Consider the following 19,976-nt stretch of genomic DNA (forward strand, 5'->3'; position numbering starts at 1 on the left):
TCTCTCCCCTTCTCTCTTCCAATGTACCATTTATCCATCCGCAGAAAACCCATCTTTCCATCTTCATTTTTTACAATTTTCTTATTTATACGTTTGTTGCTCTCAGAAAAAATGGTGACATTGAAGAACCATGGAAGTCCATTCTTCCCCATAAAAACAGAGTTGTATAAAACACACAACATAAAAAATAAAAAAGAAGAAGAAAGAAAACAGAGTATTTTTTAAGGTGAGACTTTGTACACACCAAATCAGAGTTGGATTGAAGATGGGTTTTTTGCAGGTGCTTCAGTTATCAGACAGACATGAGAAGAGAGACAGAGAAGTAGTCCATTGAGACAAAAATATGGGTTCCTTCACTACTGGGTTTGGTTTTCAAGCATGAGAGATGAAGAGAGAAGGAGAGACGGAGAAGAAGAAGCTGAAGAAAAGTTACTTTTAGCAGGAAACCAAATTAACAATTGTGAAGATTTAAAATCGTTGAAAACGGAACATCAAAAACATAAATTAAATTTTTTTTGTCAGAAACACGTGTTGAGCAAGGGAGGTGTGCGGGGAGCACAAATCGCTGATCCGGATTCATTATTTATAGGCCGCTACTTTCCCTTGGATCTAGCTCGATAAGCTGTTCAAAACTCGAATTGCCAAGTAAATGAGTGCAAGCACGGTTTTGTATCCAGTTTTGTTGCAATTGAAGGATATGAAACTACGTATTCTCCTTATCTTCCAATATGGATACTTTTAAAATGGTTGCTTCAACTAAAAAAAATCAAAATCTAGGGGTTCTAAGTTCTTCGACAAGATAAACTACTAGGTAAACTGATGCAACTGCTACCTTTGTTGGCGACGCTTATAGCCCCAATTACCCTGAGAAATGTGTAAATGTTGAATATATCTTATATTAAAGTTTTGATATAAATATGTAACTCCGCACTCTCTGTAATTGATTTTAGACAATTAAAATTAGTGGATAATTAGCAGCAGTGGTTTATTTGTTCCTAAGATCCAATACTAACATCCCACAATTATTATCTTGTGTGAGAAAAGAAGAGATTATTCGCAATAAGAAAATAATATAAGGTAAATTTTTGGCAATTATTATATTGTGACAAAAAAGAAGGTAGATCAGAAATTGTAGGAATACAATCGCATGAAAAACGTCAGGAAAATGGAAAAAGAGACGATTCAAATGCGTTCACAGGGAAGTTTTTATGGAGAAACATATATTTGAAATGACATTCGAAGTATGCTCTGTTTTGCAATACCAAAGAGATTGACTCACACAGCCTTACAAGATTGAAAAGAAATTGAAAGTCTCATTCATTTGAAGATTTCGTAACATGAAATCACAAAATCTTCATCATGGACCACTTGCAAGCAACATCATAGCCTTAAATTCCTCGAAATCAACCAACCCATCTGAATTGGTATCAAATTTTCGAATCATACTTCGACAATCCCCTTTCGTCTCTTCCCATAACCCTAATCTCGACAATACACTCTGGAGTTCTTCACAAGAGATGAACCCATCATTGTTCAAGTCGAATACCTTGAAAGCCTCCACAAGGTCAAGCTGTTCTCTCTCCTCTGCTTCATCTTCTTCCCTTGCCTTCTCTATAGATTCATAAAAATTAATGAATTCCTGTAAATCAAGGCTGTCCTGCTCCAATATGTATTTGAGTTCTTCCTGGGTCGTCCATATGCCTACCTTGTCAAGTACCCAATGAAGCTCGCTGGTGCTTACATAACCATCGCCATTCAGATCAAGCTTCTTGAATATCCTGTGCAGATCACCATAGCTGAGGTGAGGCATCTTATCAATCATGGAGTATCATCAGAGACAACAAGATGGAATAAGTTGCACAGAGGATGGATACATATATAGATCAGAGAGAGGAAGCTTGGAAGGAAATTTCATTTGTCTTGCCTTGTACGGTATTAGTACAAGATATTTAAAAATCAAGAAAGTTTCTGGATATGAAGTCATATGGGAAGTTGCAGCGAAGCTTCATCGGAAAAGGAGATTATGAGAGCTTGTGGAGAGAAGAGACTGCGTGTTAAGGACCGTTACGTTGCTTTGGCGTTTCTTATCTTCTTTTCGTTTTTTTTTTATGTGAATTTTTTAAAATAAAATATTTAAGGCAAAAGTCGGCTGGATATGGATTTATTAAATAAATACGGTTTTATTACAAGAGATTGGACCAAGGATTTTTTTCTATTTGTATGATTATCCCTTGGGCCCACTTCTAATTATAGTTTGTTTGGATATGGAGAGGATTTAAATGGAATCAAAAAGATTCTTATACGAAATTCCAAAATCCCACTTTGATTGTATTTTTGTTCTCACCACAAATTTAGAATTTTACCAAAAAATAAATGAATTTAGAAAATTTCAAAAAATGTATTAATTATTTTGACCGTTCATGTGATATCTAAAGACCCCACGTACTAACATCTTGAAAGTCCCTATCAAATATTATTTATGAGAAAAAATTACTTTTCATTTCAACGATATACCACGGGCCTACGTGTCAAGCGTGAAATATTGTTGAAGCGAGAGGTTTTGCTGGCCTGCGAAACCAACAAAACCCCAAAATGTCGGCGAAGTTTTGCTGACATTTGTGATGGTTTCTGACTACATTTTGCCCCTAGTTTTGAGGGTATTTGATGTCATTTTTGCCTAATTTTTGTTGTCTAGCCTAATTTTATATCAATAAATATACTGATATATAGTGTTATTTTGGCCTAAAATATCACCTAAAGCAGTGCGCTACTAATTAACACATGTTTGACTATGTGCAGGCAAAACTGAAAGTCTAAAACATGATTTAAAACCAACATAAACATAAAATGATGCAAGCACATATATATTCGTTAACTTTCAATAAATAAGATAAGTACTAAAATTCATAGTTCATTGTACAACTAGTGAAGTAAGGCATACACATACAAGAGACAACAAAAATATACAAATGTAGCAAGTATATGATAGTCATCCAATCATCTCAATTCTCAATACCAAGTACTCCAAGATAACTCCCATGCGAGGAAAATAAAAATAGGGCCAATAAAGGTGTTGTAGTAGCGGTGGAGATACCACTGGTGCTTGTGAGTGTGTATATGGTGGGTCTATTTGTTATATGAATATGGACCTCGCAACTGACTTTGACCCTTGAGAGGCCATGCTCATAATATCTCTTTCTATATCCATAGTCGAACATAGGAAGCAATAAGCACAAAGATAAGCTTTGGTTGAAATGTCGTCAAAAGTTTGATGTATATTTTGTCTAGTTCGCCGACATTTCCTACCATAGTTAAAACTAAATTTTTTTTCTTTCTTTTAATGCTAAGACGTAGAATGTTTGTGAAAATATTATTCTTCTTTTTTTCGGCGACCGATTATTGTGACAATTCAAAATTTCCATCTGCAAAAAATTCTCCCACTGTGAAGCATCTTGGTTCACTTACCCAAAAAAAATATCGCGGGAGGATTTTTTTTTTTAATTTTATTTTTGGTAAAAAAGAAATTTATTTATTACACGGTAAAACCTCTCTTACCGCCTAAACCTAGTAAATCACATGAGGAATTTGAAATGCGTTGTCCGTTGCTTCTTGCTCTTCTACCTTTTAACTCTTATAAACAAATTATATTAAAAAAATGCTCGATGAAGAAGTCTATCTTAGGTTTTATTGATTGGTAAGAACTCCACCTTTTTGTGAATTAGTCTTGAGTTTAATTATTTATGATAATATATTATGTAATATTGATCTTCCTCAGTATATAAAAATCACGTGATAAAAAAAAAAAAAAGTCTACCAACAAGAAAAGGAAAATGATATTTAAGGACAAAATCAAATTTAAAACAACAATGGGTCGAACCTAGAATCAACTGGTTTTCTGATCCACTGGTCTTGTGGAAATAAATTATATGAAAAAAGTGGTATTGAGAAAATTAATTTTTTAACATTGGGTTCTTCCCACCTTTTTGTGAATAAGTCTTGAGTTTAATTACGTGTAATGATGTATTATATAATATTTATCTTCCTCGTAATATCAAATTTTTTTTTTTTAAATAAAAATCGAATTTAGAATAAGAATAGGTGGATTTTGGAATCGAGCCTTGATTCTAGTTACTCTATATCTTTGAGATCAAATAAATCCAAAGCAGCGAGGGGGGTTTTGGAAGAGACCTAAGCGTTGATTCTGACTGGTCTTCTGATCCACTGGTCTTGATGAAATAAATTATACGAAAAAAGTGGTACTGACAAAAATAATTTTCTAACATTGGATTCTCCGCATTTTTTCAAGATAGATGACTATCGCACAGCACAAATTTCGTAAGTCCCAATCGCTATCAACAATCTTCTAGAACCTCAAAAATTGTCCAGAAATTTCTACAACATTGGATTCTATACAATTTTGTTTGAGAAATTGTTTGTCTGGACATTTCTACAACCTTCGTCTTGACAAATTTGCTGAGACATTTTATCATAGACATTTTAAATAGTTTTATCACTTTATGCCCAATTTTTCGTTGTTGACTTTGTTTTCTAAGACAACAAGTTTTAATTTACGTTTAAAAAATAATCCAATATAATCAATTTTATCAAACGATTTTAAGTCGATTTGTTTTTGAATCTAGAGGCATAAAAAGTCTACTTTTTAATGGATTACAATCAAGGTCCTAAGTATTGAAAAAGAGTTATCTCCATTGAATCAGAATTATCAAGAACATAAGAAATCAGGTTGAGGATCACAGCAAACAAGAATTGGCTTCTTCACCCAAACAACAGCCACAACCAGCAATTATGGTCATCTTCTTCAAAGTTCTGAGGCTAACCCAGCTCGAATTGATCCAGAAACCCATCTAGGGATATGGTTATTTTTCTTTCGTATTTTACGATCAATAATTTTATCTTGGGGATGCAAACTATCACATATACCATATGAAGTGTCGAACTTATGACTTTTCAGTTTTCATTAAGACGTATTGGTCATTACTGATTGAGCAACCCTTCTATACAGGTCATAGACAACTTATATAACAGTTATTCCTCCTTAAATAGACATTTAGTCAAATGCACAAAAGTTGATCAAGTTAAACCCTACTAAAAAAAATAGAATTTTTTATACATCAGTCTCTTTAGTAGACCATAAATTAATGTTGGGTCTCCTTAATACATTATATTAGGTGTGGATCTCAACTAGACTAACATCGTTAAGTATATTGAAATTTCAAACGTGGAAGGACCAAAATACCCTTTAGATTATTTAATACATTGTGCTAATATATGATTTTGAAAAAAGATATTTAGTAATTAAATATTAACTATATGGATAAAAAAACATATATATTTAAAGAAAAAAAAAAAATAATAATACAATATATTAAATAATTGATGGACTTTTAGTCCTTTCACATTTGAAATTTGAATATAATTAACGACAACTAATGGTGTTATTGTAGTTGAGATTTATCCGTAATATATTACATTAAAGGGACCTGATTATTAGTTTGTGGTTTACTAACAAACTTACATGTAAAAGAAAAGAAAAAAAAAAGGGGAAGAATGAAAAAGAAAAAAAAAAGAAAAAAATAAAAATCCATTTTCCTTTTCCCACCAAAATTGGTAAGTCATTAACGCGCACCATTCGATTGCCATCCGAATCCGGCCATTTTCTAAATTCTAACATCTTGAAGTCTCGGCACTCAGCTCACGGCAGAGGGAGAGCGAGCGAGCGAGCGAGAGAGATGGAGATGGAGATGGAGACGGAGACGGACGAAGGGTCTATTAGAGGGGGAGAGTTGGAAAGTCAATCGAGACTGTACGAGGCGTACAATGAGCTCCATGGACTGGCACAGGAATTCGAAACCCCTTTCGATGCACCGGCGGTGTTGGTGGTGGGTCACCAAACCGACGGCAAGAGCGCATTGGTGGAAGCTCTCATGGGTTTCCAATTCAACCATGTTGGAGGTGGAACCAAGACCAGGCGTCCCATTACCCTTCACATGAAATTCAATCCCGACTGTGAACTCCCGCTGTGTCGCCTCGTCTCTCAAACAGACCTCACCATCAGCCATGAGAAATCGCTTCAAGAAATCCAAGTAAGGTTTTCTTCTACTTCTTAGCTTGAAATTCTTGTCATTTCACTAACTAATTTGATAATGTAGCTTGGATTGATACATTTTGAACTAACCACCTAAAATACCTAAATTTCAGTTCGTACTATTTTGGACATCCTGGTTCTTGACATTATCATGATGAAAATTAGCGAGGACACCAGATATAGGGCCTGCTATAAAGGCTACAGCAACCTTGGTTCTCGGCAGTTGTTTATAGATGTTCTCATTTGTCTAGTATGTTAGTAGATACTCCATTCATGCACTATAATTTGGTAGCAGTCATGATATTTCCTTTGTCCTTGATTTCTTTCGGAAGTTTACCTATGACTTGCTATACTAATATTATAGTACACATGATAATATGCATGACAATATGCACTCATGTTTTTGTGCACCACAGAAGGTTGGTGTCAATTGACTTACTCCCAGTGTAAATCTGAACACATTTGAATTGGATCAATTGCGTCTGTTTCCATAGTTTGTCAGATTTCAATAACTTTGCATCAGAAACTCTATTGTCAATATGCAATTTATCGGTAAGTGAGAGAACATATCATATGGGTTCATTGCATGGAACTTTGTGACAAGGCTTGGTTATCATAATATTTCTGCCAGTGCAATGATGATTATTGTTTAATTTCCAGCATAATTGTATTCAGTAATGTTGTTTTTCTGATGTGAAGTGTGAACTAACACAATTTAGTTCCAATTTTGTTACTCTGTGTAGGCTTACATTGAAGCTGAAAACTTGAGGTTGGAGCAAGAACATTGTCAGTTCTCAGACAAGGAAATAATTATTAATATAGAGTACAAGTACTGTCCAAACCTTACAATAATAGATACCCCAGGTCTTATTGCTCCAGCTCCAGGTCGGAAGAACCGAGCTCTACAGGTGCATCAAGGGATTTTAGTTTTTATGTTGTAAGATTTGAAATAATTTCTTTTATTTAGTTTCTCTGTTTTCAAAACTAGTAAGTTTGTTTCACTTTCCGTGTTTGGGTTTAATCCGTGGTGACTTTGTAGGGACAAGGTCGTGCAGTAGAGTCTCTTGTCCGTGCTAAGATGCAGCATAAAGAGTTGATCATATTATGCCTTGAAGATTGTAGTGATTGGAGTAATGCTACCACAAGGAGGGTAGTGATGCAAGTATGTGTTTCTTTCTAGCTGTAGGTGGAACCTACATTTTGTTGATTTTGTTCCTGGCATAATCTAGTCAAATTGTTAGATTATTACAGGATTAGCGTAGCTGGTTTCTATGTTATGGTAAACTTAGTTTCCTTCATTTATCATCTATAGATTGATCCGGAGCTGTCAAGGACAGTGATGGTCTCAACAAAGCTAGACACTAGAATACCTCAGTTTGCACGTTCTTCAGATGTGGAAGTTTTTCTTAGACCACCTCCTCATACACTTGATGGGTGCTTATTGGGCAACTCTCCATTCTTCACTTCTGTGCCATCTGGAAGAGTTGGTGTTGGGCATGAATTTGTTTACAGGACTAATAACGAGTTTAAGCAGGTAAGCTTCTAAAGTTCTTTTTGTTTTTCATAACATGACGGTAAAGACATGGCAATGTCTGTAATACATTATCTACCTGATTTGGTTGGTTATGGTTGCGACTCTTATAAAAAATTATATAAGCTTTTATCATTTTTCTTCTCTGTGTCTTCTTAATCTTGAAACTGTTATATTGATCATCATAGTTGTCACGGTGCCTCCAAAGTGCTGGATAAGGTAAAAAGCAGGGAAATACCAACAGGGTGAGGAAGACAGCCTATACACGACAGAGGCGCCTGGATGCCGTGTATTGTCGATTGTTTCTAATATTGCAGGCTCTAATCAATGACAAATTAGAGTGTTTATTGCTTTCTCAAATGTTTGTTGTGGTTTCAAATGAACACTTGGCTTCTTCTTATGTTAATGTTGCTATTGATCTCCATATGATTCCAATCAATCAAACGATTTGTTTTGCGTTTAATTTTGTATCTAATTGTTGTCACTTAATACAACATAGATAAGGTCACTTACTATGTTGGTCCCATTACAATTAATCAAAAATGGGGGGAATTATGGAGAAATGGATGTTACACTTTAATCAAGTGGAACGGTGGAACAAGATTTGTGTGAGTGACCCCTAGTAGTTGAGATAAGAATTCCTTGGGGTAGGCCATAGGGAAATGGTGAAACAATGTCAGTGGTAGCAAAACCAATGGATGTGATAAATACAAAGAGGGAAAAGGATGATCAAGGTGAGGTTTACATGCCTCTTCATATAAAATATCTTTCAATATTTATTCTTCACATCCCTTTAGAGCAGTTTTGTGTGTTAATCAATATTTGTGTTATCTAGTACATGGTTTTCAAAGCATCCACCTAGGCGGTAAGGCGGTTTTTCAACGCCTTATTTGCCACCATTTTATTGATATGCAGTTTTTCAATGGCTTTTTCGCCTAAGTGCCTCATTGACGCCTAGACGCCTAAACGGTCGCGTTTTTTGACATTTTGTACATATTAGTAATATTTTTTCTTGATCTTTTTTAAAATCAATTTTTATGCTACAAAGCCGTATATGAATTTAATAGTTAGTCATTTTAGAATCAGGAATCGATGAATAATTAAATGGATAATGATTTGAAAATCGGAATAATTTGATCTATTAATTTATCGTTTTTAGTAAGAAAGTGGTAAAAAAGGGACATCATTTCCGATTCGAATTAAAAAATTATTCGTTTATTTTAAAAAAATCGTGTCAAACAATTCATAGGGTCTATGCACAAGGCACTTATTTGGCATCACACTATCATAGAGGTAAGTAAAAATATAAAATTCCCACTTTCATTTTCATACTTATAATTTGATATAGTTCATAGTCATATGTTACGATGCTTAATGATAAGAACTTACGTTTGTGTTCTTTGTTGGATAATCTTTCATAATTATGATTATTGAATGCGTGTTTTTTGTGGATGAGTGTGATTCTTGAATGTTTGTTTAGGTTATAGTAGAAATTTATCAGTTTAAAAGTAGTTGTGTTGAAAAAATTTTGACCCAACTGCTTTAGTTGCCTAGCACCGATTTGTCTCCTAATTGCCTTGGCGGAGCTTGAACTGCCTTGGTCGCCTTGCCGCCTTGACAGCCATGATCTACTATTCTGAGTCTAGCCTTTTTCTGCATCAAGTGTGTACTATTACTTGCTCTTTGTAATGTAGGATGCCTTTCTTGAAAGAGCCACATAAAATTTGAGGTTGGCAGCATGGTAGGATATCCAGATCCTAGTATTACGAATTGGAATTTTGTTTGTTATCTAACCATAGTGAAATGCCAAGATCTTCATTCGATTAAGCATCAATGTCTCTCATTTGCTGAGTGCCTTTTAAAGTTAATAAATTACTTCTATGTTTCTTAATGCAGGCTGTTTCTTTGAGGGAGATGGAAGACGTTACATCTTTGGAGGAGAAGTTAGGGAGGTCTCTTTCAAAAGAAGAAAGAAGCAGAATAGGTGTAAGCAGCCTTAGAATGTTTTTGGAAGAATTACTACAGAAAAGGTAAAAAAAAAATCTTGTTTCATCGGGCTATGATTCAATTATTTAGTTTTTATGTTCTGAACTGAAACTTTGCATATTTGCAAGGTATATGGACAATGTCCCATCTATCATTCCACTTCTTGAAAAGGAGTATCGGAGTGCAACAAGAAAGCTAAAGGAAATAAATCAAGAACTCAGGTCCGTAGCTTTTCTTATTAAGATTATTTGTATTTTCTGAAGCATTTTACATCCAGTGAATGTGAAATTGGGGATATGAATGGAGACAGCTGCTAGGGCAGCTGTTTGTTGCCAGTTTAGTGTGGCTCCTAGTAGGCCACAGGATTGATTCTGTTGTGTTAACCTCGTGCCTAAGGCACCCTCCCCCCTCCCCCTCTCTGTCTCTTTCTGACACTCCCCTCCCTCACTCAAGTAGCTGTCAAAGTACTGCTAGATAGGTAGACTGAAAATAAAATTTGTCTGAGAATTTTGCTGCCTTCCAACATGCTAAAGCAATTCTTTCTTTGTTGTAAGACTATGATTCAAAGTTGCAAACAATAAAATAATTGGTGAGCAAAGAGAGGCTAATGTTTGTTATATGCCTTTTGTTTATTTATATGCAGCAATGTGGATGAAGTAAAATTAAAGGAGAAAGGAAGAGCATTTCATGATCTTTTCCTGACTAAGGTTCCTACCGTTTGGGGCCATATAATTACTGGATAACCAAAGATTGCAAGGGTTTTATCTACTCTAAATTTGTCATTGATCTTTTTACCTTCCTGATTTGTTTCTGACTCTATTTGTTTTCCATTCCTCAGTTGTCATTACTATTGAAGGGGACAGTGGTTGCACCTCCTGATAAATTTGGTAAAGTGATCTTGATGATCTGCTTTTGACAATTTTAGCAATGGGTAGATGTTAGTGATTCTGTTCCTAATGCAATATACATGAGCATTTGTTTCGTTCCAATGTTCCGTTTATTGGGTCAAGTTTTTGCAGTTGAGGGGAAACCTTTAGGTGGTTAAGACATTTGATTTTTCACAGGAGAAACATTACAAGATGAGAGAGTTAATGGGGGAGCATTTTCTTGCTCTGATGGACTCCAATTCCCACATAAGTTAATACCTGTAAGTATCAACACTGGAAACCATGGAACAACCTGTGTATCTCTTGCAAAAAGTAATATCATAGAAGTTTTGGTACCTTTCAACCCTTGAGGTGCTGTGTTTTGTTTTAAAATTTAAGCTTTTATACCTATAGAACTTATTTTCTGTTTGATTCTAGTAGTGCTGTTTGGCCAACCAGCCAAAAAAAAAGGTGCAGTTTCTTGTGACATTTGTAAATTACCTAATCCATATAAGCTAAATCTTATATACTAACCAGAGTTACTCTGTACATAGAATGCTGCAATGCGTCTCTATGGTGGCGCTCAATATCATCGAGCAATGGCAGAATTCCGTTTTGTGGTTGGAGGAATTAAGTGCCCTCCAATTACACGGGAAGAGATTGTTAATGCATGTGGAGTTGAAGATATACATGATGGAACAAACTATTCTAGGTAGGTTCCCAGGTTGGTCTCCTTTTCAAAATATTATTTCTTCTATTTGCGACATACTTATGGTTTTCAGTATACTTAAATAGGACCGCTTGTGTAATTGCTGTTGCAAAGGCTCGTGAGACATTTGAACCCTTTCTTCATCAGGTGAAATGGTTTTTCTTCTCTCTCCTTTGGCTTTATACCATTTGAGTTTATCAGTTATTGAACCCATATGTCAGTAGTTGATGCGAACCCAAGAGGGTAAGGCAGGCAAGAATAAATTTGGAAGACAGTTTTGATTTAAATCTGGTTGATTATGTATGTTATATGAACAGATTCAAAAAGGTAGTTTTAAGTGTATGGATTTGACCTGCGACAAAGAGGTGCTGCTGTAACTCCATTAATGCAAGCTTAAGGTTGAGGATGGAGATTGACAAGTGGAAGATCTGGAGTCCCGGCAGTCTACTAGCTGTAGGAGGCCCACCTTGGCCAATCTGTTGTAGTGTTACAGCACCTTTACTCACTAGGGGTTTCTCGAGAAGGATTTTTTTTTCTTTCAGTGTAAACACATGAATTTCCTTTTATAGGAGTGGGGAGAGGAGAAGCAGAGCTGTTGCGGCCTTTTGGTTACACCAACAAATATTAGATCTACTGTTATTAGGAGTGGCAGTACATTGATCCGATCTTCTGCATGGGAAACAAAAATCAGTACACTGAACCCCATCCCTAGTTCATTAAAAACAATTCCTAAGTTTAGAAACTGTTTTCTGGGCACTGGGACTAGAACGCCTACAAACTGATAATGGAAGAAAATAAATGATGCAGTGGAATTTGAAAAGGCACAAAGATGTTTGCCAGAACTTGACTGTTCTGGAAGCCACATTTGGAGTTGAGTATGGATGGATTTGAACCAGGCCAGGCTAGGTAGTGATTCTTGTCTTGGACTTGGGCTTGGGACTGCACAATGACTTTTGGAGAACAGGTGTACTGCCTATTTGCTGTTGGATGCCCTGCATCAGTATTTCAGAAACCATTGTGATGCATGATAGAACAAATGTGGAGTATTTCTTATCTCCTTTTGGTTTACGTATTATTGCTGTTGATGCTTTTAAGCAACTGATATACTGAAGGAATGAATTTTATCATCTTTAATATTTGTTGAGAGCGTGTTGGCTATCAGTCTCTTCTTTAATAGAATAATGCTTTAGATGATGAGTTTTAGTAGGCTTGTAAAACCACACACTAGAAACCTATGAGAAACCAGAGTCACATGAAAGAAGAAAAAGAAACCCTTAGAATAATTGGTAGCAAAGTAAGCAAAACTCTCCAACCACTCAACAGATGGGGCTGAGATTACAAATGCATGGGGGGCTCAATGAAGGAATAATATAGTCAAAATATCTAGATAACAGGCAGGTGGATTGGAAGAACTATTTTTAAATAGAAAATGGAAATTGAGGGAACCAGAAAATAGCAAGTGAGGAAAATTTGAGTACTTTCGTCCAATGGTATGCTCAAATCTTGGTTGAAGGGAAGGGAAGGGGATATTATATCCAAAACTCATCTTACATGATCGATGTTCAGTAAACCGAGACTGTACTTCAGACTGTCCTATCGCAGACCTGCAAGGCTGCAACAGTAGGTCAAATCAATTTAGGGTAGAAGAGGATACGTAACAGTAAAGGCTTGTAAAAGACACAAAGGTAGTTTAGAGTTTAGACTTTCGAAATACCTGGAGTCCATGATAAAGAGAGAAGATGGGATGGAATCTTTCCAGAGCAGAAAAGGAAAAAAATAAGAAAAGAAAAAGATGAGAAGATAGAAGTGGGGATATGACTAGAGCTTCACCAAGAGTCTCAGTCTAAAGCTTCACTGCATAGGATAGCAGCACTCACACATAGGTCAAAGTCTTTTCAGAAGATCCAAATCTTAAGGCTAGTTTAGTCTGGCTACCCTTGTTAAAAACATTAGAAAATTTGCAGCCCTTCTATTGAGTGATGTTACTTGGCCACCAAGATATTTAAGAGCTTCTAGAAAAATCCCCTGCTATTACAAAAATTAGAAACTTACTAAAATAAAGTGGGACTCGTAGTTGCTACTACTTCAAATGACTAAGAGCCTACTACTAGAAGAGAAACTAAAACAAAACAGCAATAAGGAAAAGATTATAGTAGCAACATGTGGCTCAGTGGCTGTAACATGGGCCCACATTATAGCCAAGGTGAAACTCCAAGTGCTGCTGGTCAATGGCTACATATGATGTTTTGATGGGCTTAAGTTATGAAAATCAAATGGGCCCAAATATGGGCCGACTATAACTCAAGTCATGGCCTGCCATGAGATGGTTTACAATTATAACTTTAGTTATTATGCCTGATTGGACTGGCCCTTTTGGTTCTTTCTCCTCCTACACTAGCCTTGTTTTGCATCACTAGATGACATTGTTGGTGTAGACTCTTCTAATGCATGGACTTGTGAGAAAGTGTTTGATGCTTTTTATGCCTATACCAATGCCAAACCTTTAATCCAGATTTAAGGAATTAAAAGAGCTAGGGACAAACCTAAGATAACTTTAAGAGAAGTGGGAGAAAGGATATGCATGTTTACTTGTTTAGGCCTTGTATCTAGCATGGCCTCAAACAAAGCTGATTGAAAGGCAAGAATCTATTTAGTTAACTGTTTATTAAATAAAAATAACTGCAAGCGCATGGTATCGCATAACTAACGGGTCGATCTCTGGGAGATATGCCACTTTAGAATTTAACTTCTTAATGGTAACGCAAGAGTGCAATGATTCAAAATTTTAACTAATTAATTAAACTAAATGAGCGGTCCTAACACATACATCTAATGCTATCAAATTGAAATTAAAAATAAAACAAACATAACCTAACCATTCATCATCTAATAAGTAAATAAAAGGTAGGAATATAAAAAATGCGAACAATAAATAAATAAATAAAAAGGGAAGTGATCCGAGTGTCAGCTCTGGATCAAGGGAAGGGGAGTATAATTATGATGACTTTGACCGTGGACCCTTTGCCATAGCTTACAGTCCACCGATCGGGTGAACTGATATTAAAGAGAAAATAATGTAGAAAGTAAATAACAAAGTAATAAAAGGAAAAGGAAAACCTTAACCAAAGAAAGGCACGACTATAAGCATCTTTGATCAAGGACCCGGGGGGGAAAGGAGAACAATAAATAAATGCTGAAAAATAAATCTTAAGTTAAGAATATGGAGGGGTAGAGAGAAGTGGGAATGGGGGGGGGGGGAGAGAAGATTACTGACGAATGCTACTTACTTGCATCTTTGAATCTTGAATGACAAAAATAATCCTTGAACAATCGATTCGAATCTAATCCAACCCTAACAACCAGATCTGGAATGATCCAAATTTGCAATTGCTAGACCTAGAGAAAAACAAATCCTCATGAAAATTGAAACTCAAAATTTGAAGCTTGAACTCAAAATTGAAATTGAAATTGCATAGATTAAAAGAAAGGAAATACATTTGCATAAAATAAACTAAACAATTTCAATATTCCTTGCATTATATTGAAAAATTTAACCTAAACATTCAATCTAGAGACTAGAATCCCACTAAGCAATGAAAGAACTAGAGAAAACTTAAATAAACTCTAGACGGCCTAAAAAAACTAAAGAGAAAAGAAGTGTAGACGGCCTAAAAAACTAAAGAGAAAGGGAATGTAAATCTAGGTCTAAGAGGGGAGGGTATATTTATAGGAGATAGTGAATGATTTATAAATAAGAAAATAAAATAAATAATAATAATAATAATAATAAATGAAATAGGAAAAAAAAAAAAAAAAAAGAAACTCTAATTTTGTTGGAAAATCAAAGGAGAGAGAGAGAGAGAGAATAAGTGGAGAATTTTTATTAAAAAAAATATATATGGTTGTAGAGACGTGGAGCATAAATTGGAGAGGAAAGAGAAAATTATATATATTTTATAAGCAAAAGAAAATGGGTTATTAAGGAAATAATAAAGTAAACAAAATAGAAAGTGGGGAGACAGAGAAAAATAATTAAGGAAAATAAATAAAATTGAATAAAATAAAATCTTCTGGAAAATCTATAGAAAAAAATAGAAAACCCTAATCTTTGACTACTTGTGGGCCCCATACATTTCCCAATTACAATAGAGTAAAATAAAAATAAAAATCCTAACTAATCTCAGCCGTAGATCAAAATTGGTTTCTTTATTTCTAAAATGTTTTGGAGTTGGCCCATAATCATATCTTTAGCTCCTCATGCTCCAAATCAAGCCAATTTTTGCGCTTGAGAATTTGAATGGACCTCTTGACGTATAAAATTGCATGTTGCATACCCAAAACACCAAATATTTGCTTAAAGCTTGAAAAGTCCTAAAATCTGCAAAAATAACATAAAACTCAAGGTAGCTCCAGTCTAAGTGTGTAAAATGCATGCTTTATGCCCTAAGATTTCACACATAAATGTGCTCATCACTTACCCCATTTAGTTGGGACAAGGCTTCTTTTTCTTCTTCTTCTTGTACCAATGCCAAACCTTTCCTGGAGACAGCCTCTTTGCAAAGAAGGGGTTAGGCTTCATGCATATGACCCTCCCCAAACCCCACGTTGACAGGAGCCTCGGGCATTGGGTACTAATGCTAAGGCTTTTGAGTGTTCTATCTGAACTCTGCAATGATCTTTCTTAAAGTAAATCCTATCATCTCTTATAACTATTGAGTTTCCAGTTGCCTGCCTCACATCTATTAGAGCTTCCACTAAGGATTTGAAGTTAGTTGGAGACAGAAAATCCGAGACTGGTGGTTGTTTCCTCATATTAGTCTGTATCACTCTTCCAATTGAGTGCCTGCTCAGCTATATAATTAGTTTCTTCTCTTTATTGTTAGCCCATTTTTCTTATTATTATTATTTTTTTTTGTAGCATTTTGTAGTCTTCAATTTAATAGTTGCATCACTTTTTCCAATAAATATGTCAGAACCTTATTTTTCCAAAGCATTCTAAACTTCTTTAGGGGTTGTCCATTTTAAAAGCTTTAGCACATACATATTTGGTAAGGTTTTTTTGAGCCCATTTATTGTTGATAAGTCTGGTGGTTTTTCTTAGTATGTGTTATCTGTCCTGTTAAAGGATGATTCTCTTCTCATGATTTTGTATGCTATATGGCTGAAATGTTTTATTCTTTGTACAGTTGGGCCTTAGGCTCGTGCACATATTGAAAAGATTGCTTCCTATCTCTGTTTATCTTCTTCAGGTGAGGCCCTTGCTGGTCTTACATTTACTTTCTCAATTATCGTGAGATAGGTTTTTGATCTGATTGTCAAATGACTAACCCACCCCCACCCCTAACTGTTTTCTCAATAGAAAGATGGTGAATATTTAAGTGGCCATGAAGTGTTTCTGAGGCGTGTTGAGTCTTCATTCAATAATTTTGCAGAATCTACTGAAAGAGCATGCCGTGAAAAGTTAGTTATATTCCTTGGTTATAAGCTTGAGTTTTGATTTTTATATCCATATTAATAGTTCAACTTTTGGTATTTGACTAGGTGGACTGGATGAAAGTTTTTCATTTACTTTAAGAACTATTTAACTTAAATTTTCCAAGTACCTGAATTAGAGTAACCTACAGTTAGATGATACATTTGGCTAATTCTTAAGCCTTTCCAACTGATATCATCTTGGTACCAATGAATAACTCCTACAAGTCACTATTGTAACCAACATATAATTACATGAGATGGCTATAGCTCTTAAATGTTGTCTCAAATACCCATCATTATCATAATAGGTAAAACTAATATGGATCTTTTATGTGGACATCAGGTAGGAAGCCTACTTTGATATGCTGATATAGGATCGGACCTGGTGCACTGTCCAGTAAAAGGTTTACAAAATGGAACCACAGTAGAAGAATAAATTGTACCCCATCCAAACCGATAATCCCTGTTATCACTTCCCAAGCTTCTTGGTTCACATTACTGGCAATTTCATTGCCTGCAACCTCTTAATGCTCTCTGCTAAAAGTGACTTGACACACAGAAACTCTTGGTTTTCTGAATCTTACAAGTTCTAATGATGTACGGTCTGATACTAAAAAAATTAAATACCAGAATCACTGTGTAACCATTCATCTTAATCAATTACTGCTGTGGAGGTGATGACAACTTCAAAGTAGCTACCTGTCCCACATATCTGTCATGCCCTTCAGTAATTGAAAACAATGGCTACAAGATAGGGCATATGACTGCCAGTTTGGGCCATATCTGCCAATATATGAACCGTTTAAAGGAAATTTTCAGTACCTGAGTCAAAATTGACCTGTAAGTAGAAACCAAGTGGGTGTCGTTCTGAAGCTTTTAATTGAAGTTCTATATGGTAATACATTCTAGTGGGTTTTCCTGTATATGGATATTTTTGTACCTTTCAGTTACCCATCTCACTGTTGGATATAATCTTGTTGCAGATGCATGGAGGATTTACTGAGCACCACCCGTTATGTCACTTGGTCCCTCCATAATAAGGTTTAAAATCTAATCTGAGGACCAGAAGTGTGTTCACTATTTTGTATTCTGTTCTGTTTGACTAGGCTGTCGATAAAGTTACTTGGTACTCATGTGTAACCTAATTTGCAGAATCGTGCTGGATTGCGTCAGTTTTTAGACTCTTTTTCTGGCTCCGAACAATCCACTTTAAATAGTAATTCTACAATGGCTGTTGTCTCTCAAGAGCCTTCTTTTGGACTAGCTGTTAATGATAGCAAGCATGATACCAGTAAGCCTAGAGCAGATGTTAAGCTTAGTCATTTGGCTTTAAGCAATGACTCAGGCACTTGCATTCAAACAACAGAGACAAGGCTGGCTGATCTTTTGGACAGCACACTTTGGAATCGGAAGCTTGCTCCGTCATCTGAAAGGATTGTTTATGCCTTGGTACAACAGATATTCCATGGCATAAGAGAATATTTCTTGGCCTCCACAGAGCTAAAGGTTAGTAATTGTTTTAGCTTCCCCCCCCCTCCAGTATTTCTGATGTCATTTTTTACTTTTGAGTTTGTGAATGATAATGCCAATTTGCCTATATTACAAGGGAAACAACCAACTAAATGATAAGCCAGTTTTACCATTGGAATAGAGGCTTTCTGGTAGTTTAGATCATATGCTTCATAGTTTCTGTCTCCTGTTGCAGTTCAACTGTTTTCTTCTGATGCCGGTGGTTGACAAGTTGCCTGCACTTCTTCGGGAAGACTTGGAATCTGCCTTTACAGATGACTTGGATACTGTCTTTGACATCACTCATTTGCGACACTCATTGGGACGGAAGAAGCGAGAATTGGAAGTTGAGCTGAAGCGGGTACTCTTATGGCTGCTTCTATCTATTAAACTCTGGGCATATTCAATTTTCTGATCTTGGCTGCTGGTTTTGCAGATACAAAGGCTCAAGGAAAAATTCAGGCAAATAAATGAGCAACTCAGCTACCATCAAATAAGGGCAAGGACGATGTAGGTTTCAGTTCTTCTGTGGCACTGCTTTAAGCAAGATGGAGCAAGGCGGTCAAACTAATATCATGTTCTGCTCCAACCCATGTATGTGTGTGCCAATTTGATGGCTGCACCATTAGCTTTACCTGTGACTCTTCTAACTTGAGGAAAAGCAACAAGGTTGGGTTACTTAAATTTGCAATGAGTATTCGAGGGTGCAGCCATACCCTTCAGTAATTGATTGTCAAGAGGGAAACCTTTGCTACAATGGAGTAATGTGACAGGATAGGATTTAGGCATCAACAGGAGGCAATTTCCAGCATGTCCTGGAGCCTGACAACATGGGAAATAGAGGTTTTGAATTGGAGTTAGACACAGATTTTGAGTTGACATGGTAATTTGGTGTGGGTCGGGTTGAGGGACAGTTCAGACCCATTTGTGGAATGTCTAGCTTCGCTTGATACATTTAATTCCCAAGGTTAGGCTTGAAACCGAAGTCTATTTTTTTTATCCAACATCCTGTTGACTAAAATTTCCTTGATGTTATTTTGATATAAGAGTGATCTGATAGCCTGATATTAACATCACTAGCTAGTAAATGGTTTGGGTCAGGGTTGGGATATGTTTGGCATGATGAAGAAACTGGTTGAGCCACCAAGAGACGGGGAATGACTCGACAGAGACACAGCCAGACGCAACCCATTGGAAAAGGTGATTTCAGTTTCTTTGTTTAGATTCAGTTCGATGTTAAGAAGCAGGGAGTATTGCGATACTGTTAGGAGACTGGGAGGAAGTGAGTCAGAAGGGTAAAATTTTTTTGTTTTTTATCTGGGCTGTTTCGAATCTGAATTCTGGTTTCAGTTTGGAATTGCATTATGCAGGGTCATAACAAAATGGCTTGGAAGTCAAAATTTAGGATTGAACCCAGAATCAGAACTAAACATCAGACCATTTCTTGGATTCTTGAGAGTATTATTGGACGATTTAGGTGGCTAGATTTGGTTTTCGTCGTTTGAGAGTGGCTTTTCTTTTCTTTATGGAACTTCGATTTGCACATCTTGTATGGCTTTTAGTGTTTGCCGGAGTGAGAGTTCTCTCCACCGGAAAAACTTTACAAATGAGTTTGCCATATCTGTTAGACATTTTTCATTGCAGTTGAGGTGTTGTCCATATAGGCAAATCATAGCAAACTTGCGACCAAACGTGATTTCTAGGTTTGGAATGATATACTTAAGGAAAACATATATACTCAGGAAGATATGATGAATTCTTAGACTAAAAGGCCACCGAATTAATCAGGCAAAA

The 19,976-nt window shown here is 35.9% G+C and overlaps 2 protein-coding genes across 3 annotated transcripts; one reads left to right on the forward strand and one right to left on the reverse strand.

Annotated features, from left to right (window-relative positions):
- Nucleotides 1–1,357: 1,357 nt before the first annotated feature.
- LOC149026971 (putative calcium-binding protein CML44) lies at nucleotides 1,358–1,810 on the reverse strand. The gene has a single exon (XM_089157113.1). The coding sequence runs from the start codon at nucleotides 1,808–1,810 to the stop codon at nucleotides 1,358–1,360; it is 453 nt and encodes a 150-aa protein (XP_089013239.1).
- A 3,831-nt stretch (nucleotides 1,811–5,641) lies between these two features.
- ARC5 (P-loop containing nucleoside triphosphate hydrolases superfamily protein) lies at nucleotides 5,642–19,636 on the forward strand. Of its 2 annotated transcripts, XR_016173862.1 has the most exons (18): nucleotides 5,642–6,104; nucleotides 6,850–7,014; nucleotides 7,146–7,268; nucleotides 7,419–7,640; nucleotides 9,534–9,667; nucleotides 9,752–9,844; nucleotides 10,267–10,330; nucleotides 10,462–10,510; nucleotides 10,688–10,770; nucleotides 11,044–11,201; nucleotides 11,285–11,345; nucleotides 16,385–16,447; nucleotides 16,558–16,658; nucleotides 17,657–17,714; nucleotides 17,826–18,179; nucleotides 18,379–18,543; nucleotides 18,619–19,464; nucleotides 19,553–19,636. XR_016173862.1 is itself a non-coding variant. In XM_089157620.1 (17 exons), the coding sequence occupies exons 1-17, from the start codon at nucleotides 5,751–5,753 to the stop codon at nucleotides 18,694–18,696; spliced, it is 2,325 nt and encodes a 774-aa protein (XP_089013746.1). In that variant the 5' UTR covers nucleotides 5,642–5,750; the 3' UTR covers nucleotides 18,697–19,507. The 2 variants fall into 2 exon arrangements, 1 of the variants encoding a protein (XP_089013746.1); XM_089157620.1 differs by lacking the exon at nucleotides 19,553–19,636 and having other exon boundaries at nucleotides 18,619–19,507.
- Nucleotides 19,637–19,976: the final 340 nt, after the last annotated feature.

Source organism: Hakea prostrata, chromosome 1 (genome assembly GCF_041222555.1).
Source record: "Hakea prostrata isolate BN-2017 chromosome 1, UWA_Hpros_2, whole genome shotgun sequence".
NCBI classification, from domain to species: domain Eukaryota; kingdom Viridiplantae; phylum Streptophyta; class Magnoliopsida; order Proteales; family Proteaceae; genus Hakea; species Hakea prostrata.